The 27,370-nt window shown below is 36.1% G+C and overlaps 1 protein-coding gene across 4 annotated transcripts; it reads left to right on the forward strand.

Moving 5' to 3' along the window:
* The first annotated feature begins 5,128 nt into the window (after positions 1–5,128).
* LOC121314782 (little elongation complex subunit 1-like) lies at positions 5,129–26,154 on the forward strand. 4 transcript variants are annotated; one of them, XM_041248451.1, is made up of 19 exons: positions 5,129–5,324; positions 8,311–8,369; positions 9,572–9,606; positions 10,790–10,808; positions 12,152–12,275; positions 12,715–12,791; positions 12,881–12,918; positions 13,404–13,486; positions 13,802–13,841; positions 14,191–14,247; positions 14,562–14,651; positions 15,690–16,168; positions 16,556–20,173; positions 20,988–21,156; positions 21,641–21,801; positions 23,075–23,265; positions 24,616–24,722; positions 24,807–24,905; positions 25,266–26,154. In XM_041248451.1, exons 1-19 carry the CDS (start codon positions 5,235–5,237, stop codon positions 25,442–25,444), a joined length of 5,715 nt encoding a protein of 1,904 aa, XP_041104385.1. In that variant the 5' UTR covers positions 5,129–5,234; the 3' UTR covers positions 25,445–26,154. The 4 variants fall into 4 exon arrangements, 3 of the variants coding, with proteins under 3 accessions (XP_041104385.1, XP_041104388.1, XP_041104387.1); XR_005950153.1 differs by lacking the exons at positions 24,807–24,905; positions 25,266–26,154 and adding an exon at positions 24,068–24,133 and having other exon boundaries at positions 24,616–24,702; XM_041248454.1 differs by lacking the exons at positions 24,616–24,722; positions 24,807–24,905; positions 25,266–26,154 and adding an exon at positions 24,068–24,523.
* Positions 26,155–27,370: the final 1,216 nt, after the last annotated feature.

Raw genomic sequence — 27,370 nt, forward strand, 5'->3', positions numbered from 1 at the left:
CTATTTAACCACAAATGCAATTGCATTGTAATTGTAGTGCATTTAGAGACACTTAGGGACCGATGTAAGGACACGTGCAATGTGATTTGCAGCCAAAATTATCCATATTGTGTTTAGCTGACGTAATGCAGCATACGTAAATAAAGAATGGTTTTCACCTGCATTCTGCACCTTCTATCATATTGCACTTTGCCATCATTGATCAATTTAAATTATATTGAAATGCATTCAAATGAAGAACATGGAATTGGGTGGGGAATAATAAGTGGGTGCAAATATTATAATGAGATGTAAAGATTTGAACTTGGGCAATTGATGACCCTCCAAAACTGTGCACCTCCTCTGACAAGATGCAAACCATTGTAGAAGCAAGTAATTAAGAGCTGTATAAAACCACACACCTTCAGAGACCTGTTATAGGCCTCAGGATGGCTGCTGTGGTACATTTCCTGATGCAGTGACGCTTGGCTCTTGTTGAGGACAGGCAGGAAAATTTGGAGGAGAAGGGCTTTGTTTGGGATGGATTGTCCTCTGCTTGCCTCTCCGGCACTGTAAACTGTGATGTGGATAGCGTTCCTCTTCCTGTGCTGCATTGCGAGTTTCATTTTTGTTCACCGCCACAGGTGCCATCACCTTTTCATCACCTGGTTGCCCGTCTTCCTGGTACCACCGACAGCATTGACTTTCTCCCCTATAGAGGACCATATGGCCCTCTTTGGTAGCATAACTGATGTTGGCTGAGGCTTTTCCAAATAACTCAATGTCATGCCGAGTGACCTCAGCCGTAAGGACTCCTTACATCACATTACCTATCCTTACATCAACCCCATAATGTGTTATAAAAAAATGGATATCAGAAGACTTTGTTAAGATAGCAGGTTTCTATAACAGATGCATGTATGCAGATCTGGGAAAAATCCTCATTGGCAAAGGTGTCGGTGAGGAAGGAAGTGAGGTCAACACTTTTTATTGCATATAGAATGTTAAAATAGGTTGCATTCATTTTCAGGCATGTCATGTGAGTGAATGAAATAATCAAATGAGCTGAGGCATTCTGAAGATTTTAAATAATAAACTTGTCTTTGGGCATCAGTGTCTGACGAGCAAAGTAATTCATTTATGTGGGTAATACACTAGTATCTGAACACGTGTCACAAGATCAACAGCAGTACACACACAAAACCACCAAACTGTCCCTGAGAATTGAGACAAGGGACAGAGCAAAAGGAAAGGCAGCAGACAGGATGGGACTGGATGCTTACCAGAGCACTTGAGGCATGCTTGCTGGGCAATATGGGAAAGATTCAGTGCCACTGATTTTATTATCTCAACTAAGTGGATAAATATAGAGGATTCCAGACTACAATAAAGGCAACAGAATATCTTTCAAGAGTACCATACTTCATCAAAATTAAAGGAAAACAAAACAACCTCATAAAACTGTTATGATTCTCTTCTCTCATTCCGACAGATTTCTCAGTTCCATGTTCAATATAGACAGCCAGACAACACATCTCAATGCACCGTACCATAACCTCAGACAATCTATCAAATTATCTGGTGCCAGTGTTTGTCATTGGCTAATATAAGGTGCATTTTACAATAGTAGTTTAAGCTTAGTCAGGTTGACTGGAAACTTTCATTAAAATGTGGTGCCAGAAATAATTCTCAATACTAATGAGAACATTTTCCACAAGGTATTACATCACTACAGAACGGCAGATTTATTCATCAGAACCACTACTGAGAACTTGCTACATGAGTAGACTAAACTGAAGTAACCCCTTCCCAAGTTGCTACATAGTGCAGATATATCTGTTACAATTCTTTACTAGTACTGACTAGAAATTCCATATTCAAATGAATGGTATCCCACCCTATTCATTTAATGGGTAAGAGTGCCCTCTGCTGTTTGTCTTTAATTCATACTTTATTTTTATTTTTTTGTTTGTTTTAGAGCAGAGTATGATATCACCTGTACAGTGAATTTAAAAACAAAAATGAGGGTTATGGGGGTCAGGTTAAGGCACATTGGTTATTCTTCATATTTACAGAACATCCATTGTGTGTTTGCAGCACAATGTACAACATACAGCATTCTGATGACATATGATTATTCCAAACATTAATAGGGTTTTAAAGTTGTTCATGAGATTTATGACAGCAAACCTTTAGAAAGTGAAACAGCAAACAGAAATGTACAAAAGGCTGACAACTTTCTCTCTTACCACCACAAAAGGTGAAACCTGTGTTTACACTATAGCATACAAGTACTAATACAGTGAAAGGATCAAAGTGTTCTTAAATGTAACTTTAAACAAACAAGGTTCAAGCTCTTCTGTTAATTTGTATTATTATTGTATTCATTTTGCAAGCAATTAATGTAGTTATTTAGTAAAATGTAAAAAAAAATGTTTTAGTAATTCATTAGTTCAAACAATCAAAATATCAAGTGTTATTATACACAGATCTGTTTAATAATTTAACTTAAAAAGCACTACATTTGGTTTGCATTTGCATGTTATGCAGTTTTTCAGAAAATTCCTATATTGCACGTGTCCATCAAAAGGGCCTGCTAAGCTAGTGACATAAAAACACAAACCACAAAACCGCATCAGCATGTCTTTCAAATTATTTTTTTCTTTTTAATTTAAAATTGCATTGTACATTTTATTATAAATTTACCACAGGGTGTGTTCCATAAACAGAATAAACCACAAAAGTACAGTGTAACAAAAAGTCTTACACCAAACATGCACTAACTGCCACGCCTTCCTGCAGACTACTGTGATATTTTAATTTTTTTTTTTTTTTTTAATTCAAATCACTTTTCTTCTCGGCCTGCTTGAAAACTGAGCTTGAATTGGCTGTATTTTTACTTGTATTTTCAATTCTGTTTCTTTGACAATTGTGTACTACTGTTTAAGACTCTTTTACTCTGTTTAATTTAGGCCTTGAGAAGGATGATTTTCAGTGAATGTCTGTCCTACTCTGCCTACAACTAAATGTGTGCCGTAATTGTAAGTAAAGCATGCTGTATTACGACTGAAAATATAAACACTTGGAAGGGCTAAACTATAATAATAATAATTAAAGTGAAGAAAGTGACTTTTAAAATGTTCAATCAATCAAAAAAGAGGGAAAAAAAAAAGAAAATAAAAACACTCCGGATCCATTTTTCAATAGTGCTGTGTCTGGGAATGTTACAAAAATTGAATGGCGAAATTCCAAAAATTGCAATAAAAACTTGAATGTACCAATAGATTGAGCCAGTAAATCATCTGTCATTAGATGTGAGTGTGGGGGAGTGTGCGAGTGAGCACAGATTCTCTCTCTCCCATCATGTATCTCCAGGAATGGCTTCACTTTTTTTTTATGAAACATTTTCAGGCCAGGATATCTGAAGAGCTCTTTTCCAAGGGGTCTTGGGGTAACAGAAGCAGTTACACAAGCACACCATACATGCCATCAACATATAATACAGACAATAAACATCATTATTGTAATATGTATCAGTAAATATATTTCATTACAAGAGCAAGGCTCAACGTGTCAACTGTGAGGATAAGTGGAATTCTGTTCTAAAAATATCTGTTGTAAAATGTGTTAGCTTTGTAGTTGTTTTTAACAAAAAGGGTGTGCACTTAAGCCTGTAGGTGCTGAAACAGCAAATGCCCAACTGCCATAGCGGTATCGCAGCTATCTATAGGTTTGCAACACATACCCTTGTTTTTCCTTTTATAAAAATAAATGCTACTTGGAGTAAATAATTTGTGAATAATATACTTTTACTTTTTTTTTTTTGGTATTCTTTTTCTATATGTGAAAAGAAACCGTACCAAAACACTGGGCAGCACGGATGTAGAAAGTCGGGCCAGGCTATTCACTGATTAGTCGGTCAGCTGAGAGAATTCGAATACTGAGTTTAAGATTTAAAGAAGACGAAAAAGTCCGATGGGTCGACATCGTCAATACCTTTTAGAATTCTGAATACTTGAATCAGATCCCCGCGTAGTCTTCTTTTGTTCAAGACTGTATACAAAGAAGCCGTCAACCATCATTAATAAATTTAATAATGTTTATGTTTACTCTTAATGGTTAATTTTATGTGAAAACAATTCACCACACCCACACGCACATACATAGATAATTTAATGAGTTAAAATAAAAATATTTAAAAAAAAAAAATCCCTAGACAACTTATTATTAAAATAAGTACATAAATAAATAAATAAGTGTAAGTGTGTGTGTTATCATGGCAATTGCGATCAAAGAAATAATACTAAAACAAAATCAATACACAATGTATAGCCTTAAAATCATAACTTTGAGGTCAAAATACATTGCAAGTGTCATTAGGGAATGCGGTGTCGTGTATTCAAACGCTTACCTGTGCTACGCTGCAAAGTTTGGAGACAGCGTTTCTCTAGAAGCTGAGTGTGACGTCAAAAAGACAGCAGCCAAGAGCAGCCGGCGAAGCAAGCTCTGGGTAACAGAACGCAACCAATATCTTCGGCTCTGAGCGCAGCGTAAAGGAAAACCCGATTGAAAGTGTCCCGGGGGCATCAGATGATTCTAGAGCATTTGCCAGCACTCCCACCTTTCACTTCCAGAGCTCGGCAATCTACGAAATCAACACTCCCTGACCTTAACCCAACCCCAACCCTAACTTTAAATACCCCAGCCCAGAAGCCTAACACTAAACCCTAACCATTACCATTACCATTACCATTACCATTACCATTAAGAATCACCTGGCCCTCAGGACACTTTCTACGGTATATTCTGCGTTTAAGGCTTCCGTAGTGTATACGTAATTTGTTAAAAAAAAAAAAAAAAAAAAAAAAAAAAAAAAAGACACCGTTTGGGACCTTGTTGTTAGTTGCCTTAATACTTTCCTAATTCTAATACACTTTTCTCTAATGTAAATAAACTAATTAAAACATATATACAATTAAAATTAATTATTATGAACAAATACTGCTTAAAAAAAATCAGTTATTTGTTTTATTTGCTGAAATGTGTATTGCGAACAGTTTTTTTTTTTTTTTTTTTTTTTTTTTTTTTTTTTTCCCAAACAGGCATTTCAGGAACACCTGCAGCCGCATGTTTGGGGTCCTGAGTCAATTTGGTGCGCGTTGTGTGGTGATGTTGGGTCTTCTGCAACAATATAAACTTGATGACTATTTCGTTGCATTTTGCTTTGTTCGGTTTGTATCTTGTTCTCTGTTACCATGATGCCCGGGGAGACTCACTCTCAAACAGCGGGAATCGCGTCTGACGCCACGATAGGAACCTGTCAGAACTGTACTGCACTGCAGCAGGTAGGTAAACACTTAGTACATACAATCACAGGCTTACTTCTGAATATCCCTTTCCAATCTATGTTAAATACGGGCTTTAGTCACAACTAGTGTCATTAAGGACACTTTTTTCTACCCAGATTTAAGTACCGTCTTGACTAATGGTGGCACATTTTAAATGAAATAGATCGGGTGACGTTTTATAAAGGTGCAAGCAATAAACCGTCAGATTAGTAACCGGGCTGATGTTAGTTACTTCTTGTTCTCGATTCGAGGCTGACGTTAGTTATTCACACAGTTACTTATTGAATAGTATCTCTCATTCGAATGGTTTAATCCTTAGCGTTAAATCACGTGGATAACCTGGCTGTGTCACCTCAAGTAGGGTATCTTTTTAAAGCTTACACATTTCTCTTCAGAATAAAGTACAGTGCAGAGTGGAACAAGCAGGCATTCACAGGATATGCCAAGAAATATACAACCTCATTATCAGTAGTTACCACTTTGTTGAATATTAGCCCACATTCTAATGGTTAATTCACATTGATTGTCCGGTTGTGCCACCTCAGGGGCGTTATTTTTAAGAGAAATGCCAAAGATTTAAAATTATGCCCTATTTGAGGTGGCACAACCAGGCTATCGGTGTGATTTGACCCCTATAAATTTGAATGTGAGCTAATATTCAGTAAAGTGGAAACTTAGAAATATTAGAAATAAAATCATACAGACTCCTCCTAATATGGATGTACCTTGCTTAACTAATATATCTAGACCAGTTAAGGCTATGATGGAGTCATTTTCAATGATTTCTTTAGAGGACTTGACTGACCTAGTTCTGCATATGAGACCAACGACATGCTCTCTTGATCACATCCCTTCTAAATTATTAATAATACTTTGTTTTCTCAGTACACACATACAAAAAATTAAGTGCTTGCCTCTGGCATAGTTTCTTTAGCACTCAAGGTAACAATGGTAAATCATTACTTAAAAAAAAAAACAAACAAACTTAGACTCTAAGACCTCAATAACTTTAGGCCAATTTCCAACCTGCCATTTTTAGCAAAGGTTCTTGAGCGGATTGTTGTAAACCAAGTTTTTTAGCTACCAACAGCATGTATGAGAAATTCCAGTCTGGATTTTGAGCTGCATATAGCACTGACACAGCCCTTGTTAGAGTACTAAATGATCAGTTGATAAGCTCGGAGTCCTTCTTTTAATTCTCCTTAATCTAAGTGCTGCATTTGATACTGTTGACCACTTAATTTGGTTGAATCGTCTTGGAAGCTTGGTAGGTCTCTCAGGTGGTGTCCTATCATGGTTTAGGGCATATCTTTCCAACAGATTCCAGTATGTCTCCATTGGAGAGAATAAATTGGTATTATTGAAGTTATCTGCAGTGTTCCTCAGGGTTCTACTTTAGTTCCTTTGTTATTTTCTTTATGTAGGTTGCCTTTAGGCGACGTTATTCACAGACATGGAGTTGGCTTGCATTGTTATGCCAATGATACATAACTGTACTTGTCTGTAAATCCAGACAACCCCTCGACTAAGCGCTATTAGTTGCATGCCTTGCTGACAGTGTTGGCTGTCAATTTTTTAATGTTGAATTCTGACAAAACAGAGGTTATGTTTTTGGGCAGTCAGAACCAAATAAAAAGCATTGACTTACAGGTGTTAGGGTTCAGCAGTTTTTCATAAAATCTGAAACTGGAAATAAGGAATTGACGGTCACTTTTGATCCAAATTCATCATTCGAGTCTCATTTAAAAAAATGACTAACGCTTCTTTTTATCATTTGAGGAATATAGCCAAACTTAGACCCATTTTCAGTGCCTGACTCTGAAAATTTAATGCATGCCTTTGTTTCATCCAGAATAGATTATTGTAATGGTCTGTTTACTGGTATTCCAAAGCATGGCTCATTTGCAGCTAGCACAAAACACTGCTGTCAGAAAAATGTCCATGTTACTCTGTCTTAGCTTCTTTGCAATTGCTCTGCGCATTTTAGAATTAATTATAAGATTTTGCTTTTAACTTTTAAAGCCCTAAAGTTATTTACACGAATTGTTGACCCCTTACAATCCAAGTCGTACTCTAAGATGGCAGGATGTGGGGCTGTTGGTTGTTCGGAGAGTGAATAAAGATGGTGCGGGAGGGAGGGCCTTCTCTTGCAAAGCCCCAATGTTGTGGAATGCTCTACCATCTTCAGTCAAAAAAACAGGGAATCTTTCTACTTTTAAAACAGCATTGAAAACCCATTTTATAAAATGACTTTTTTTACCGTAATTTTAGCACTGACTGTGTATCATTTTAGACTGTCTTTTGAATTGTTTTATAGTAATTCTTTGCCTTTTAAATTTTGTATAATTCTGTAAAATATTTTAAAGTTCTTTGAGGTCCTTGTGATGAAAGGTGCTATATAAATATAGGTAAATAAATCAATAAATAAATTATTGATGGAGGGAGGGGGGGGTATATATTTCCTGGCATAGCCTGTAAATGCCTGATTGTGCCACTCTGCAATCTACTTTATTTTGAAGAGAAATGCCCAAGCTTTAAAATGATGTCTTACTTGAGGTGGCCCAACCAGGCTATCAATGTGATTTAACCATTAGAATATGAGATAATATTCAATAAAGTGGCAACTGTTGAACTATTTTTAAATCTGTGTTGGTGATAATAGTTTGTTACATCTGTTTCTGTTTTTTTAACTCTCTTCAACCAGCGTCGAATCGTGTGAATTATACTGATTGGCTCGTATGCAAGAGTGAGGGAAAAAAAATCAATTGGTTGCTAGACAACCTGTACAGACAGTTCACACACAGGCAGGTAAAGCGAGTGACTCGGAGTGAAGCCAACAAAGTACTAATAACATTTAAAAAAAAATCTAGCTTACTTGTTTCTTAAATGATAATATTATTTGCGACCCACTTTGGGGTCGAGAACGACAGTTTGAGGAACTGCTGCATTATAATATGAACGTTCTATCTTCATATCATTTCAGAGTTTAAATGAATATGTAGCTGCAATATTAGCAATGAAGCAAAAGATAATTGATACAGAGTAAGTATTCTTTTTTTCTTTTGAAGGAAATGGTTTGGGGTTTGTGAAAGAATTGTTGTTATTCATGGTGAACAATTATTTCCCTGTAAACTTTGGTGTTCTACAGCCTTATAGACGGTGGTGATGCTAGACCTGTGTATAATAAGATTTCCTATGTATAATAAGGTTGATTTATAAAGACACTGACCTCAGTCATTAAATACAAACTCTACCACCAGTACATGAACACAGAACAAAACACTCCCAATACCAAAACAGAGAAATTTGTGGAAGAAAAGAATATGCAAGTGCTAATAAGTTACTTCAGCCACGTGCCTCTGTGGGGTGTTAGGCAGTAGTGTACACTGATGGCCCTCAAAGCAGAGGTTCTTGTGAAATTATCCGACTCAACCCTCCTAAAAAGCCAAGCAAATTTGCTACTATTTTTTTTTCCTTCTTAGTAGTAATACTAAAAATAAAGTTGTTTTATATATTTTAAATTCTGTTTTCCAGTGTTATTTTCTGTTTAATTTCTGTCATGTCACCATGTATAATTAACAAATAAAATACACCAAAACTGTACATACTGTATAAGGCTGTATGTAATTCTATCAAGAGTTTCTGGTCACCCTGATAAATCACTCAAGCTAGCTCTCTCGTGATTTATGTCACCAGAAACCCTCGATACAATTACAGCCTTATTAAGTTGGGTGTACATTGTTCATTGTATTATTATTATTATTATTATTATTATTATTATTTATTATTATTATTATTATAGTGATGATATTATACTATATTATTATTATATTATTATGTGATAGTAATAATATTAATTATCAGTATAGCAATGATTAATCTTTGACACTAACTATGTAATCCTGGCTGGTTTTCTGAGCAGATGTCCATAATATAAACAACATATATAATTTAAAATCTGAAAGACAAGTGTCCTGTTTTATGAAAACATAAATGATCAAGTATACATCCCCAGCCATTGGGGTATAGGTGTCCTTGCATCTCACAATTTTACATATATCAAGAGCACTGCTTCTACAATTATGATGAAACTTGTGCTGCCTAGAGGCATTATTTATTGTAGGGAATCAGAAAGTACGTATGTGGAGACATCTCTCTGTAGTCAAACTTACATTTTTTAAAACAAACTTTTGTGAATTAAATTTATTTTAATTAAATGTGTTTTTTTGTTTGTTTTTTTACAGTCACCTGTTAACCGAGTACCAGCAGAAGTGTGATGATATCCTTTCTGAGATCTCTTAATAGTTTCATATAAAGTATACAGAGACTTTTGAATTATTGTTCGTGGTATATTTTTTTATTATTTGCAGCAGGAGGATGTTACTATAAACCACGAGCTCCGTCAGGGGCGAATGGTTTATGTAATATTTGGTTTATACCACATATAGTGTTTTTAAAAAATAAATAGCAATAAAATGGGTACTTTTTTTTGTTAAATCAATTAATACATCAATTGTTTTACCTGGCGAATCTTTACTTTAATTTTCAACAGACTGCTTTGACACAGATTAATTTCAAACCCTTTTTATGGCCTGTTCGCAATGGTCTTGTTAGCTAGAACCTGGAGCTATCTTTTTGCTGTCTAGGTGCACACCTCTTTAGGATGAAATCTGCTTGCATTTAAACAATACGCAGGCAGATTAGTAACTGCCATTCCTTGGTTACACTTGTTCTCAAGGAAATCAAAGTCCAAATCAAAACAGTAGAAACATTTTAAAGTTGTTATGAAACACATATCAGTGGAGGTATTGTTGGAACTACAGAAGCGCAGCTCTGTCCTGAATTTCAGCAGCACACCACTGGATTGGCATGTACACAGACACATTCGAAACCAGTCCCAGTAACCATGTTATACCACTTAAGTGGAATAACAAAAATGTATCCAACGCTAGATATACCCATGCTTGTGGTATTAACAAAAATATACCGGTATGTGTGTGAGCCAAAGAGAAAGATAATGAGAGAAAGGGAGTTGCGGTTTGTTGTCACTGAGGTGAAAACTAATTATTATCCTGTGTAAGAAGGTTATTCAAACAATAAATTATGTAAATAACATTAACAAATGTGTTTTTTAATGGCCTAAAGTTCATTCCAATTTTAGTTAATGCTGCACTGTGTTAATTGCATTAATTATGTTCATGTTTATCGGCAAATTCGGTTCTTCCAGCGAATGCTTAGGAATATAGTGGTATATGGTATACTGGTATACTGGTAAACAGTATTTTAATTTCCACTGAAGAGCAGTGAAAATGGCTGCCTAGAGATTTTCTTAAATTTAGAATCAGCAGGATTTTTATCTTCCTCTGTAATATGTTTTTAATATGGTGGTCTTGCTTTTTCTACAATGTGATAATCAGTTACATTATAATTATTTGCTAGTTCTTTCCTTGATAAATTATTACAGCTTCAGAAGGTTGAAAGGTAAGACTTTTTAAAAATATTAGGGGTGCACCAATAAAGATTTTCTTGGCTGATACCGATAGCCGATGGTTATCTACCCATATCGGCCGATACAAATAATAAGTAGACAGTGCAGGTAAACTACTAGAACAAGACATAGGGCCTATATTTAAACTGTTTTATACTTATAAATGTAAAAAAAATAACATTGTTTATGTTTTGTATTTATGACAAAAACAAACAGGTGTTGATGCATTTACTTCAGAAAATGAATACAAAGAATAACTTAGTATTATACTGTGTGCTTGACAGCTATCTATACATTTGTTTTACAACAGTTACACAAAAATAACACTTTGCATTTGTACTAGTAAAAAGTTATGTAGAAAAAATGTGTAATGTGACATTAACTTTTATAGCCACTTACTGTTAAACATTGTGTATTATAGCTTCAACCTATACTGTAACTTACAATAGAAAAATCATTTAGCCTACGCAATGTCAACTACAACAACGCTCGTTAAATTCTTATTTTCATTTCTTATTTTAAGCTTACACTGCTTAAAAATACAGCCCGACTTAAATTGTTCACTTAATCAAAAACTAAAAGATGCCATGAAACTATCTGGTTGCCAAATTCAGTCAAACTTGAATTTGTTACGAAAGGCAGCGGCACAGTAATCAAAATAATATTCTACTTGCAATTCATCATTGGATTTAATGTAGCATCAAGTCTGTTCTTCTGCACACAACTTGCTATCCTGTTGTTGTCTTCAGATATTTAAAAAGAAATCCAAACACTGCCCTTTTGAGACATATTTATTGCATTTTGATTGCACGTTACACAGCACTGGGAAAATTAGTGTCCGTGTTTTTGTGTCATAAGCGTGCCTGGTCAAACATGAAATTCTGTGCTGTAAGCAATTTAAACATGACTATCTGTGTACATTTTCGGCTAAAATAACAAACTGCCGATGGACGTTTGTGTTTATTTGTCCTATATCGGTGCCATGCCGATAGGCTACCGATTATCGGTGCACCCCTAAAAAATATATATGTATATAGGTATCTGCTAACTGTAGTTAATTGTGTTAAATGCATGGTTGTACTTCATTTTACAGTTGATCTGTGTGCTTCAGGGTTAACAATTGTTGTTTAATCAAAGTATAACCACTACGGTAAAAAGGTGATTTAAAAAAAAAAAATCGCAAGATTCTCTTTACATAAACTGCATCTCTAGCAAAGGATTGTTGTTGTAAATGTTTGTTATGGAGTTAAATAGACTTTGCGGCTTATCAACAATGGAAAATAATTTACGTAAATAAATATAACCCTTCCTCTTTTTTTTTTTTTTTTTTTTTCAGGGAGTCCAGCACACTCCATCATCAACTGGATGAACTTCTCTTGAAATGTACTCCACTGGAGGAACGCAGTAAGAAACAAATTGAGGAAATAGAGGCCATGAAATCTGAGCTGGAAGAAAAAAGGGTGTGTGAATCTATTCAGTGGACTTCTGTGGTAGTACAGCGTGGCTGAAGCCTTAGTTTAGTTTGTTCAGGTTCTGCCCACAAAGCCAGCACAGGTCCATCTCAATAGTGCAAGCACTAATAAAAAGAGACCTAGGTGTTATTGGGATATTTCTAGCTATTATGGCACATGCTTTGGTCTTTCCTTGTTTTAACATGCTGTTATAAAATAAATAAATAAATAAATAAATAAATAAAGAGAAATAATGTGCTGTATTGATTTTTGCTTAAATCAGTCAATCTGCTCTCTAACAGTCTGCTGTTGCTGTGCTGTTGCTAAGGTGATGTTGTAGAACAATATTTGAAAACCCAACAAAAATGTATGGCAGAGAGATCCCACTTTTTAGTTTCTGGGCTAATATTATTTTTTTTCTTCCATGTGTATTTTTTCCCCCCCATAGAGCTCCATAAAGATCTACCAGCAAACGTATCTAGAAATTGAAAGCCTAAAGGAGGAGAATAATAAAACTGAGGCTGCGTAAGATTTGCTTCATTCAAAGTTTCCCTTTTTTGTCATGCCTTACTTTGTCAACTTTTTGTAATATTTTGTCTTTTTTCCAAATTTAGGAGTAAGAAGCTTGAAGCGCAAGTGAAAAAGCTTGAAGGTCAGTATAAAGTTTTAATAACGGCTTATGTAATCAAATAATCTTTCAATTTTCTAAATGTATTTTTTTAATTTAGTTTGTATGTTTGCATGCTATACTAATGTGAGCTTATTTACACTTTAAAAATCTTGACAAGGTTATGATTTAGAGTAAAGGTTAGTTATGTGTAATGAATTGACGTTTCCCAATAAACTTTCCAAATTATATCAACAATGAGAACTTATTGCACTTAAACATTATACAGTTTAGTTGCTTTAGTTTTTGCTTTGAATATCATAGCCTCTATTGTACCTAATAATGACATACATACATTCATGCAAATACAAAATTACACAACCAGGTGTATTTGCATTTTTTGTGTGCATGCACTATCAAGCAGTCGGACATCTATAGCTGTCAAAATCGGTTGTTATAGGTAGTTTTGTACTTTTATTTTTTCTTCTAAATTAGTGATTTTAATGTTCTTTTGTTTGATTTTTAACAAGAAACAACAACCAAGCAGAGCCAAGAGATCAAACAGTTAAAAACAGAGAAAAAGACATTGGAGAAAGATCTAAAGAAAACACAGGTAAGTTCTTTACTTGTCAAATCAATAAAATAATTAATAATTTAGTTTTGAATGAAGCCATCAGAAATTAGTGGAAGAAAAAAATTCTGCAGATGAAATAGAAGCATTTATTTGACCAACTGTGCATAGTATGGATATTACTGTATGTTCATTTGGGAAAGAAAATTTACAATTGAGAGGACTGAGTAAAGGCATGGTGCCACACCCTACCTCTTCCACTCTTATAGTCAAGCTAGTGGTAAATTGTGATAGGGGGGAAGGTTTTAAAGGACTTTGAACACTTAAAGTAACTGAAATATACATTTTGTTTTACAGAAACAGCTTGCAAAAACTGAGAAACGAAATCAAAAGAAAGGTCATTTTATAATTTGGTTAACTACTACTTTTATCTATTCACAAAACTAATTTCAGATATCATTAACTAAATTAATTTTATTAATTGTAATTTTTTGAACAGTTAAGAGTTTACAGTTTCACATTGTTTGCCCTCTCATTGTGTGATTTAGTCCCTTGATTATGCTTGTTTTTTAATTGTTCACAATAAATGGCAACTGTACATTTTAGTTTACTTTCGTTGTTTACGTATTTTAAATATTCTTAAATATATGAATTCTTGAAACTGTTACAGACTTGTTAAAGAAAGCAGAAACAGTCTTATCAAACTTTGTGTTGAACCGAAATTCATAATCTCTTTTCTTTTGCAGTATTGAAGCATGCATGGACTCAAAATAATTCAACAGAGGAAACAAAAATTGATAAAAGTAAGTATATTTTAATCTTTAATTTGAAAAATAATGCCAAAGTTGTTATGTAGCACTATTAATGCTTACTTTGTGACAACAGTAATGTGACGTGGACATTCTAAGCCAGGTGTTCACGGTATGGTTAGATGACAGTTGTATATTTTATTTATTATGTTTCCCATAATCCCAAGCTTGGACATTCCACAAATTAGTCCGGAGTTCTTAATACTTTGCTTCTCCTGCCCATGGAACTAAGATATATTTTTTTTTTTTTCTTCGCCATAGTACTCAACTGTAATGTATTTATCTTGGTTTTTATTTTTCTATTGTAGCTAAAATGAAGCTGCTTCTTGAGGAACTTTGGATGTGTATAGAACCTTCAGCCCAGGTATCCCAGAGGAAGGACATGCAGCACTTTTCTGGTAAACTAATCCCACATCTTGTAAACATTAGCAATATTCCTTTCTTTTGTACATTGTTAGGAATCTATGCCAATATGTTTCCATTTACAACTTGTACACAAAAACAGCTAGAAAGCAAGAAACAGGTGTAGCTAAGACCTCTGAAAATCAAGTTTCATTTGATCTAAACTATGTGATACTTACTACTTGTTTAACCCTTTGCGGTCCTATGTCGGACCTGTTCCGACGTTACAATTTTCCCTTTCCAGACATCATCAAAAAGACGTAAAGCACAGGTCTCTAGTCGTTTTTTCAGTGGAAGAAGCAGAGAAAACCTTTCAATGTCCGAGTGAGAACGATAGATGAAAAAACAAAAAGGTTAGCTCTGATAGCCCCATGCACCACAGATAACATGGATATAAACCCAAAGGAGATAGCTGCTTCTGCATCAAGTGCTCAAAGAATATCACAGACATTTGCAGTGCTTTTTGAGATGTTATAGTAATAAAGACGAATTATTGAGGAGTTTGGTGATAAAACGAAGAGAGGATTTAAACTGTGCGTGTGAAAATAAATTGGACCTGACGCGTCTGACAAGCGTTGAATAAATGGATCGCAAAGGGTTAAGTATTTATAGTAACATATGAAACAACAAAACTAGAATCAAACACACATTTCTAAACGTCAAGAAAAATAATAATATGAATAGGTTATGGTTCTTTTGAATTTGAAATAAGAGTTAGGTAGTCATAACAAGACTTAACCTGGTAATTAATCTTAACTGAGATTATTCTGATATAAATGGGGACGTAAAGAGAAATGCAAATATCTTAACCAACATCTTGAGTGGGATAACAACTATGTAAGAAAACTATGTAAATAAAGCAGTGATGTTGCAAGATGGGTTGTGCATTAAACAGACCATTGGTATTTAAAAAAAAAAAAAAAAAAAAAAAAAAAAAAAGATATTTATATTAAAAATATATATATGTGTGTGTGTGTGTGTGTGTGTGTATATATAATATAAAATGTGTGTGTTTTTTACTGGTTCCTTTGCAGAAGAGACTGGAAAGCATTGCAGAAGACCCAGAGACTTGCAGCATTCCTTGCAGACACATTTTCCTGGTAGCCCATTGAAAGATCAACAGTATTGCAAGAATGGACCCTTTCCCAGTAGCCCATTGAAAGATATGCAGTTTTGCAAGCACTCGCCCATTCCCATAAACGATCTGGCAGCTTCTATCCATCTGCATAATCTAGCAGTACCTGAAATGCAGCGCAACACAAAACACAAAAGCATTAAGCACTCACAAATCATTGAAAGCAGTAGCAGAGAGAGAGATCGCTTTAATGAAGGCACCATCTTAAATAAGGAAACTGGACAAAAATACTTGAATGAAGACCTTTTGCATGTTTCTGGAGATGAACAAATGGCACATAGTCCAGTACCTGGACAAAACCTTGATGAAATACTGGACTGGTTGAAACCTCTCCCACCACTCCTGTCTCCTGTGCAATTTTCATTGCCTCATAATCAGGTAGGCATGTATTTATCATAGTTTAGTCTGTGGGAAGTTAGTATTAGACTAAATGTTTTGGTGATGTGTGAAATTAGCATAAATAAACAGGTTATTGATATATTAGTTAATTTAAAGGGTTTCCAATTGTTTTAAAAAATGTTATTCTTTTACCTTTGGTTTTCATGTGTTTTCTTTTTTTTAAATGGGATTCTTTTCAATTTTTTGGTTTTTTTTATTGCGAGTTGTTGTTTTTTTTTTTTTTTTTTTTTTTCTTCCTGTGAATCCTTGCTCATTTGCTTTGGATAAGGCTATTGTAGGTGAAATATAAAGTGTACACATGCCTTTTAAAATTTGATTCTTCTGGTAACTACTTTGTGTTTTAGAGAAATCATTTTTCTTTTTCAGGATACTTTACTTGACAGTTCAACAAATTTAAATGAGGAGGAGGAAGTGAAGGTAAAATCCAACAGCAATGAGTTAAAGAAACTCTGTGAAGGTGACAAACCCAATGAAAACCCTGAATCCATCAATAAGCACTCTTCTGAACCAAGCATGGCTCATACCATGGATCTTCCTTTAGTTGGGTTGTCTAAGGACACTTCATCCACTGCTCTGTTATTTCACAGTCCCCCACCCTCTGTGCTTACAGAGGCCGAATGTGATGACAAGGCAATTTTAGAGCAACAAATGAAGGAAAGCAACCCATCTTTCCTGGAAGAGTCGACTGAAATGATGGATGTACAGAGTGACAGTTTGCAATTTAGTGATACTAGTGACTCATTTAATTCATCTGTTGAAGCTAATGAGAATGATACATTGGTAGGTCATTTACAAAACAAAACCTCTCAACACAGCACTGTGAAGGTTGAGGCCTTGGAAGACTGTGTTTTAAATTCATCAGCATCTGATAAAGGAAGCACAGGTCTTATAAAGTCAGACTCTGAACAACTGAAAAACATACAATCCCTGCAAGAGTCTGAAAGCTCAGGAACAGAATATATGGAGGTAGACCACGGAAAGCAAGAAGAAACTCAAAAGGATACAGAGGCTATTAAAGAAAGTTTAACAAATGCCTCAACAGACAGTGCAACGTTAAGCCACCATGAGGATATAATAGAAAATAACCTAAAAAGCTCTGCTTCTGTGGCTAGTGATGATCAAAATATGCTATTCGTAGATTCTCCTACAAAACATTATTTAACCAAAGGGGAAAAGGAAGCCCAAGATTCTTCTGCAAAGGATTATTTAACCTCCTTGACAACTAAAGAATCAGAGCTCAAAGAACCTCAGCCTTTACAAAGCAATGGCACTACCAATACAGAGACTGTGAACGAAGCTTCGGTTGTGTGTTTTCAGAAACAAGAGATTTCTTGGACAGGTGAGTTGAGCCACAGTACAGGATTTACTAAAAATGAAGTGGAGTGCTCAACAGAAACAGAGATGCTAAGCATGACTGAAACTTTTACTGTCTCTCAAAAGCCTAACTTAAAAGGAAATGTGTATGTAAAAACCTCTGAAGCAGATTCAGCAAAAGACAATGAACTCTCCTATACCTCTCCTGAAGATGAAACAGGCCTCACAAAGGCAACTGAGATTGAAACTGTGGCTGTAAATGGTTCTGTCTTGCACAAAGCTTGTTTAACAGGAACTACTTGCAAACCAAACTGTGATGAAACTGATCCAGCAACTGAGAGTGAATCCAGAAACTACAACACAGGGTGTACTGAAGATGAAACAGAACACTTGGCCAAGTCAAAGATGTTATCCGTGGCAGACACTTGCTCTGGCTTACAAAAAGCCCTGTTAACAGAAACTTGTCACAAATCCAACACTGATAGAACCGATCCAGTAAAAGAGAGTAAAACCTCTGTTAACAGTTCAGCATGCAAAGAAGATGAAGTTGAATGTGGAAAAGAAGCAGAGATGATCAAAAGGACTAAAACTCCCTTTACCTTATTACAGAAATCCAGCTTAACCCCAAATGCTTATGCAACAAATCCTAGTGGTGCTGACAGAATAACAGCAGAGAAACACGCCAGTTATAGTTTAGAGTCAACCTCCTTTACGAAAACAGATGGACACTTTACCACTGATGTGGAATCTTCCATTGAAGAGACATTCAGTGACAACATTATGATGGAAGAAAATCTCTGCACCAAGGCTTGTCCTATTACCCAAGAAGAAACTGAGGATGATCAAGAGAGTTTTACACTTTTGAGAAAGGTCAAGAAAACAAAGAGTAAAGGTAATGGAAGCTGTAGTTTGGAAGAAAAGGGGATGAATTTAAGCAGCTGCAAAGAATCTGTGCCAGAGGCCCTTATAGATGTGCAAGCACCAGCAGATAATAATACGAGTATGAATGACAATAAGGCACTTGAAATGTCTGAAGAGGGAATTCCAAATATTGATACGTGTGAAACATTGAAAGTAAAAATAGACCGCAAAGAGCTAACCGCAGCACATACTTCCTTAAACAAACATTCAGGTAGAAGTACTTCAGAAACTACAACGGATGAAAATTCTGAATTGGAACAGGATGAAATGGCATATAAGAAAAAGCCAGAGGAAAACATGGAAATCTGCAAAAGAAATATATTAGTTAATGGGGCAGAGTGCAATATACAAGTGACCGGTTTAGACAGTGTGTTAACAGCAGAGCCAGATTCCCAGCATGGTGATAATGCATCAAATGAAAGCCTTGTGTGTGACTCATTAGAAATAGTATTAAATGAAGATTCACAATTGGAAAATATAAACGTAAAAGATTATAATACAAATAATAGGGTATCACCCACAGTTGTACCCAGAATTGAGACAGAAGAAGAAACAGCTGTCTCTTGTCACAGATGGCATCATTCTGCTTCAGTGCAGAATAGTACAAAAGCCAAGCAAAAAGAAAAAGAACCAAGCCAGACAAACCCCCCTGTGTTAGCCACTGCTGACACCTCAACATCATCAAAGCATTCCCCAGACTCGATAAATAGAGTTAGGACAGAGATGGGACCACCTCTCCGTCCACTACTGCCACCACTACTAGTCACCCCACCAAGATTTCTAAAAAGTATCTCTCCTCCCATGTCAACGTGCAGTAGGTCATCTTTCCCTTCCCCTTCCCCTATGGAGGATTTGGTCTCCCCACTGCGAGAAACACCAATACCTCCACTTATGTCACCACTGTCGGACAGACTCAAGCACAAATCTCCGTTACTGGCCACCCCATCCCCATCAGACATAACCAAAAACAGAAGGATCCAGTCTTCCCCATTGCAGTTCTGTGCGGCCACCCCCAAACATGCAGTCCCTGTTCCTGGTAGACTGCCTCCTTCAACAATGAATGCAATCAACTCCTCTCCTGGCATTCCCCAAGAAAACTCTGTTCGAATCCTTGACACCATGTATCCAGAGCTTTCTGCTCGTGCAAGAACTCTCAACATTCTCAAGGGAAACATTCAGCTCGACAGATGTGCATCCGGGGTTGGGAACATTGTACCAGGACCTGTCAATCAGATCTCTGGTTTTAAAGCCATCAATTCTTCAACAACAGCTTTCACCAAAACTGGAAAAGCTTGTGAAACAGAAAACAGCTGTTTTAGACAAGTCACAGAGAGGTTAAGCTCTATGGGATTGCCTGATCAAGTCTGGAAAAGACCAGGAGTAAATCTGCATTTACCAAAAAGTGCCAAAAGGCTTCGGTTAGATAACGATTCACCAGTTTCAGAAAGGGCGAATTTGCCTGTTGCATCTCTGGAGGATTCCGAAAATAATATGAATAAAGATGAACTTTTGAAAGATTTACAAGGGAGTTTGGCGCAACCTGTTGATATTAAATCATCTGAAATGTTAAAGTCACAAACCAGTCCTACTGAAGAGGCCATTTCCAAGGCATTTGAAAAAATTGCAAAGTGCTGTTTTGATTTGATGCCTGTTATTCGAAGCCATGTCCATGTTGGAAACATTTCTCGGGTACCAATACTGAGAGATGAAGAGAAGGAGGTCATCCATGAGTTCTGTGTGGTAAACAAGGTGAGCTATTCTCATTTTTCCCGAAAAGCGTTTGAACCACAAACACTGAAGAGCATATTATATTGTATGAAATGTTTTCTTTTTTTTTTTCTCTTCAAACTAATTTTGTTTTCAGTGTAACGCAAGCATTTTAATTAATCTCAGGGTTAAGTTATAACAAAGGGATTTTTTTTACATTGTGATACAGCAGGAAAAAAAAGCTGAAGTGCTACCATGCTGCCAAGCCCAGCAGAATAACAAGGGGTGGAAGGCAGGAAATCATATGTGTTTGTTCTGTTTACGTATGCATTGGAGATTTGTGCAAGAATATTTGATCAAAAAATACATTCATAGACTGTACAACAGTGACAGAACTGTAGATGTCAGTGATTTACAGAAATAATATTGCTGGGGTAAAACAAATGTGTTAGAGCGCTTGGATGCAGAATCACAAAGCGGTATAAACCATAAAACACTCCTGTCCATATTTATTTACAAAAGGAAAACACCATTATTGTTACTAAACTAGTAAGAAATAAGCAGTGGCATTTAGTGAAGTTATGGATTTTGCTTTCAGTAGACAGGAGGTAGGCAGAAATCTGTAACTCCTGACTATAACATTGTCAGTAGTGGTATAGGTCCTCCACAGCCTGCTAAGATGGTAGACACATTAGCATAACACACTATAGAATTAATGTGAAGCTTGTTGTCCAGAGTTCAGTAGTGTCTGCAGCAAATGTGGAAGTTGTATTTGTAGTCGTTGGTACTGGATGAAAATGACATACCTATGATGATGGGTAATGATTTTTTTTTGTTTTGTTTTGTATTTCTACAGCACCTTGCAGAAGGTTTGCTGGTTGCCATTCTCACGAAACTGAAGACTGAAAAAATGAGCATGAAGAGTTGCTACCTTCAGGCCCTCTGTAGAGTTTATGTTGGAATTTGTCGGCAGCAAGGAGACTTGGAGAGAGCCCGTCTTTTTTCATACAGTATTCTAAAAGAAGGTAACGTTATATCTGAATTACGTTATTCAGATAGCTCAATAGATATTACTGAGCTACACAGTGTAAGCTGACCATGTATTGGTAGGACACCATAGTTTTATTTTATCTGCAGGGTGCAAGCAACTTCAGTGATTGGATCATTTCCATAGTATTCAATAGCAATGCATGCTCAGTTCCATTATACAATCGTCGGTCTGTGGTACTAATCTGATAATGGTGAAACGTTTATATTCAGTACCATACCTTTTGAATTTTTTAAATTTGGGAACTTTTTTTGGGCAAAAATCTTAAAATCCATATGGTAACATTTGCTTAAATTAAGTTTGTTGATGAGATTGCACTTGATTGTTTTAGCAATGTTTGCTTGTAATCAATACTTTTTACTTGAAGAGCAGTTGTGGGAGAAGGTTTTAGGGATGTGAGAAATGAATGTCTTAGTAACACCAACAATATTTTGAACATTTATTTTTTATGTACTCTGCAGATTTTCCAGAGTCTGACAAGCTGACTTTATTTGTTGCAAGTACCTGGCACGATGTGTTTTCCTTGCCAGGGCAGATTAATAAAGCAATACAGGCTGTAACCAGGAAACGTGCAAAGGGAGAAGTTCTGACATGTCTCACTGCCTATCTGGGCTGGGAGAAGGTATTTTATCAGCTTTTATTCTATTTTACAACCATAATCTCAATTCCCTTGGCAATTAATCCTGATTTATATTTTCCACTTCAGTTTTTATGCTCTTTGGCTCTGTCCACACTATGCCTTTAAACGGTATTAGTTGCCTTTTAAACCGGCTTAAAACTGCTAAATACGGTTAGCTTCCACACTAGCAGATTTTAATGCTGTACTTGAGAACCGGACTCAAGACCGAGACTGGTTCTAAATTAGATCCCATCAGGTAGTGCGTTTATCATAGTACGGTATTAAACGCTGCGTAATGTAGACACTAACTGTATTTAGCACTTATGAGTCGGTTTAAAGGCATAGCTTGAACAGGGCTAAAGAGCATAAAAACTGAAGTGTAAAATATAAACCAGGATTTATTGCCAAGGGAATTGATAGATATGGTTGTCTCGAGTCCGGTTCAAGATTAGATCGCATCAGGTAGTGCGGTTTATCAGAAGAGTGGACGCGGAAATATCAAACTACATTTTTTGTGTATTTTTCAATATCCCAAAATGCATTGTGATATGTTTGGCTAAATACTCAGAACAGGCACATGAAGGACTTGCTGTCAGTGTACAGTCTGCACTAGGTATTACAATTTATGCTTTAAAAAAAAAAAAAAAAAAAAAAAAAATCTGTCCGGACACCTCTGTTAAATTAGTGGGGAAAATAACAAAAGCACAGTGTTCAATTAGGCGACTGCAAAAATGAAATGCGAGTTAAAAGTAAGATCGGGGATGAACAATTCACATAATTTGTCAGCTCTGTTTGAACTGAAAATTAAGGGGACCAGAATTATTTTAAAATAAAATATAGTGCATGGTCAGATACTATCATATTAATTCCCACTAGGAACTATAACCACACTGTTTTAACAGTGTGTACGCATTAAACCTGACTAAACATCAAACTGTACTTCAGTATGGAAGCTTTGAGCTGGATTAATTAGAATGGTTGCGAGTACGGTTCTTGATCGATTATGTAGTGTGGACAGAGCCTTTGATATAATGGTATACTTTCTTAACTCCAGAGAGCGAAATACTTTCAGCCCTCAAAAAAAAAAAAAAAATGAAAAGCTGATTGCTGTACTGCTGCTCTATATCGATTCCTGCTGTTTGTTTCTGTCGGCAACAAAACCTGCATTTTTAGTAAAGAAATCAGAATGGTATTAATGTGTTCATGGTAAATGAAAATATAGGGTAGTATTTCCTTAAAACATGTTGCTAAATAAACCATGTCTAATTTTTTCCAGAACCCTCCCTGTGATGTATCAAAGTTGATTACTGGCACAATTTTTACTCTAAAGAAGGGCGCCTGTATGAAATTCCAGCCTCATGAGAAACGAGGAGAAGACCTGAGCCCTGCTGTGTGGGATCATATTTTTGCAACAGAACTTTTGTGTTCTCAGCTTCAGTGGAAGTGGACACATGACAATTTAATATGGTAAATCTGTCCATTACATTTAAGTGGTTTGACTGCTGTAGCAGGAAACTAGCACACCATTGATTGCTGGAAGAGGCTAGTATTTCAGATGCAGGCGTTACTAGAGATCAGAAGAATCACTAGGTGGACATTCTACTGTATACATTCAGTGTTCCTTCTATGTGTATATTTTGGATGCATATATGTGAATATAGATAAAACTCATATGCATCCACATAAATAAATGTGTTTATATATACATGGGTGAAAGTTTTCCATTAAAATGGCCTATCCCAGGTCTGTTACTATGACTTGTGTAGAAATGCCAAAAAAACATTTAAAAGCGCAATAAAACGTACCCTCCACGAACATTGGTTTGACCAGTAGTTAGCACTAACGCTAGCTGTGACTGCAACAGAATAAGCTGGGCAGTTTGTGGAGACTACAAAAAATTATTTAAATATGGGCTAGGTAGTTGTTTAGTTTTTTGTTCCATTTAATTTAAATTATATACATTGAAAAAAGAGAGAGATAAGTAGTTATTAGTTCACGTTGCTGCAGGGCTATGAATGAGTTTAAGCTCAACACCAACTGTAAATGAAATGTTATTGCTGTTGTTAAGCACTAGTAATAATCTGAAGCTGTGGTATTTCAAAATAACAAACCCATTTTTACTTTACTGATGTAGGCTAGATTTTTTTTTTATTGAAATACATTTTCAGCTTTCATGTTGAAGCTTGTGTACTACTCATACAAAGCAAGTAGGAATTTACTTCCATCGTTTGAGAGGTTTTTCAAGTAATGTAAGTGTATTTGTGTGCAGAAAAAATGACAATAGAGTTGCAGCCGGCATCCTCTTACTTTAAAGGCACATGCCTGAAATCGTAAGGTAATTAACATTTTACTTATTACTCTCCTCGTTGTTCTGTGCACTTTCAGCCCTTATTAAATATATAAAATAATGTACCTGGTCTGAAGCATGTGCAAAACGTGCCCCAATATTTAAAGTAAAAATTATAAAGCAGCAGCAGTTACATTATTGTTTTAAGTTATTTTATTATGGGCAAACTTTGCCCTCTAACTCAATGGACCATATTTAGAAGCAAACACAAAGTCACCATTTTAGAGGAATAAGAAACAACTCTTCACTGGTCCTTCCTACAACTAAGTTAATACTTCTTGAGTACTAACTAATGTGCTTTTAAGAATCTACAGCTATATAAGAATCAAAACGAGAGAGAGAGAGAGAGAGAGAGAGAGAGAGAGAGAGAGAGAGAGAGAGAGAGAGAGAGAGAGAGAGAGAAAAAAAAGTTGGTGTTGCTTTTCCCATATTTACAAAAGTGTTTCAATTGTATGTATTTATTTATTTAGCAAGGAGCTTTGGCCAATAATGAACAAATGGGTAAAGCAAGGAAAAGGAATAGAACATGTGGAGATTACATCAGATATTACAGTAGCTGCTGTCCTGCGGCTAATAGGTAAGTACAATAATCCTGCCCACTGACCAATTCTTGTTTTAAAACAAATAAATAAAAAATAACTTGCATCTTGCTTTTTTTAAGGGCGTCTAGGACAGCTGGGAATGAAGAAAAAATATGTTGATTCTGTGAAAAATGTTGCAACAGTCATCAACACGTTTGGCAGACATGCTAATACAGAAGGTAAGGAAAACCTGATAAAAGCTACATTAAATGTCACTGAGTGGGCTCCCTTTTAAAGTAGATGATCCCTGTTTTTTTTATTAAGTCATTTAGTGTTTTGCATCTAAATGCAGTGTGTTTAGTTACAATCCATCACTTTTAAATTTGATTTATTAACTCATGGGAAACTAATTCTCAAAGACGGGTTATTTTGCCATGAGGAACATTCTCTGGGTTGGTAAAAAGTGAACGTTTTGGTTTTTATATGACTAATTCTAAAAAGACTTATTTATACCAGTATCTCAGATGTGAAGGCTATTTGATGCTGTGTTAGATTTTAACTTGAAGTGTTAATTTATGTATATTTTGTTTTGTTGGTAGGGGTCCCCTGGGGTGTGCAGTTGGCAACAGTGTATGCTATTTATGATCTGGCACCAAGCAATCCAAAGGAAGCCATGGAATCACTCGCAGCTTGGAGATCGGAAACTACCAGAACCGTCCCGCCTGCAGTTACCAGCTGTATAACACAAATGGGCTCCATGTGCCGTCAAATAAGATGAAAATAATTACAAGTTACTGCAATAGACTAACAATATGAAGGGTCAAGGCATACATGAGTCTGACAGGCTTTCAGATTTTGTGTTACACAAAGTTTATGGACAAGGTTGTTATCTTAGTTTTACTTTGTCACTGATTTCTGTCAGTGTGTTTCTTAGTGCTATGAATGAACTAAGGGCTTGACCCTTTAAAACATTTCAGAAGTATTCTGCCTTTATAAAATCATTATCCAATCTATGGTTTTAGAATTTATGTTGCAAAAGCACAAACAAGTGAAAAAATCCTGTGCCAGTAGTTAAGGTGTTATGGCTTTCTAATGGGAATATACTTTCTCCAAGTCTTCCTTTTTAGATTTATTTTGTACATTTAACTTTCTTTTTTTTTTTTTTTATTTAAGATGAATACTGTTGACCACTTTTATGACTATTTCTCAGAAGCCGTATTGGAAATTGATATGAGGTATACCTCTTCATTTGTATAGTCATGCATTCCACTTTTGTAATTTTCGTTATAATATACCTCTACACAAATTATTGTTCTAAAATCGTCTAACAAGTTTACTTTTGAATAGGACATGAACTTTTTTTTTTTTTTGCAAAGGAACCATGGCCCTTGCTATATATTGTAAATATAGGCTCTAAATATGTTAATGTCTTATATATCTGTTTGAATGGTTTTATACAGTATTCAAATGAAAAAAAACCCAATGTAATTGATCCTTATGAGTGTTTTGTAGATCCTTACACGACATCATTCAGACAACTTAAGATCCGGTTTAACTGCAGTGCACACTAATGACGTTTTAGATATGAATGTCTGAAACAGCGTAAGTGCAGCTAAAGTGCAACATACTGTTACGTATCACAGAATTTTAAGTACAATTTAATCATGCTTTTGTCAGGCTAGAATATTGATTATAGTCGCTGCTTCCACCAAATCCACTGTTCCAAAACTTGTGCTAATGAAGGGTGATTTTAAGAGTTTCGCAGTTGAGTACTCATTAATACCTGCCAAAACAGTCACCCTTATCTGAAAAAATGTGCTCCTAATATGTACAGTATTAAAGAGATGGGTCACACATGACGTTCCTCACATTTTTATAAGGCAACTCCACAATCTGGAGAATGTAATGACACAGGAACTTGTTGTTTTGGAAAGGAATTGACAGATGCTATAATTGTTGGTACAAAGCAGAAGTCTTGTTTATTCTAAATAACACTTGGTCTCCATAGGCTGAAACCACGCCAAAACAACAAACCCCCCTGTCCCTTTCTCTTATTCTCTCAAGACTTCCAGTACCAGCCATCCCTACTGCGGTTGCCCTCACAGCCTTTAACCGGCTCTACCTCTGACTAACTCACGTTGGCCTTAATTGAAGTGACACTGTACGGTCTTCACGCAATCACACTCACTAACCACTTTGCTCTCTGGTGCAATTCCTCCTCTCTTATATCAACCAGACTAGACCCACCCCCTGACCCACTATCTCACCAATCACCATAGCACATGACTCACTGACTGCCTGGCAACAGCTGGCAACAGCTGCACCACTCCTCGCCAGGGGTTGAGGAAACAGTTTGGGAAGGGCCCGACGCCACTGGTGAGGCTGACGACAAAGGTAGGGGAAACTTCGGAAATGTGGGCACTGGTGATGGTGACAATGGGAGGGTGGCAGGGGCTGCTGGTTTGGGGTCTCTGTGTATCCCAATGGAGGACCACAAGGCCGCTCGGGTGGCAGCCTGACCGGGTAGACCACCCATGCACTCCATGACTTTACAAGGTCCGACCCACTTACTCTCCAACTTGGGGCAGCGGCCTTTGGGCTATACACCCACACTGGATCCCCAGCACTGAAATGATGCTGTGCATCCAGAGGTCATAATTATTTTTATGCCGTCAGGCAGCACTAGGTGTCAACAGGCAAAGCT

This window comes from Polyodon spathula, chromosome 4 (genome assembly GCF_017654505.1).
Source record: "Polyodon spathula isolate WHYD16114869_AA chromosome 4, ASM1765450v1, whole genome shotgun sequence".
Classification (NCBI taxonomy): domain Eukaryota; kingdom Metazoa; phylum Chordata; class Actinopteri; order Acipenseriformes; family Polyodontidae; genus Polyodon; species Polyodon spathula.

What these genes read in the sequence shown, in the direction of transcription:
- LOC121314782 (XM_041248451.1), top strand. Translation starts at nt 5,235, where the DNA reads ATGATGCCCGGGGAGACTCACTCTCAAACAGCGGGAATCGCGTCTGAC. An exon ending in CAAAAGATAATTGATACAGA is followed by an intron (nt 8,370 to 9,571) that starts GTAAGTATTCTT and finishes GTTTTTTTACAG; the next exon opens with TCACCTGTTAACCGAGTACC. An exon ending in AGTTCTGTGTGGTAAACAAG is followed by an intron (nt 20,174 to 20,987) that starts GTGAGCTATTCT and finishes GTATTTCTACAG; the next exon opens with CACCTTGCAGAAGGTTTGCT.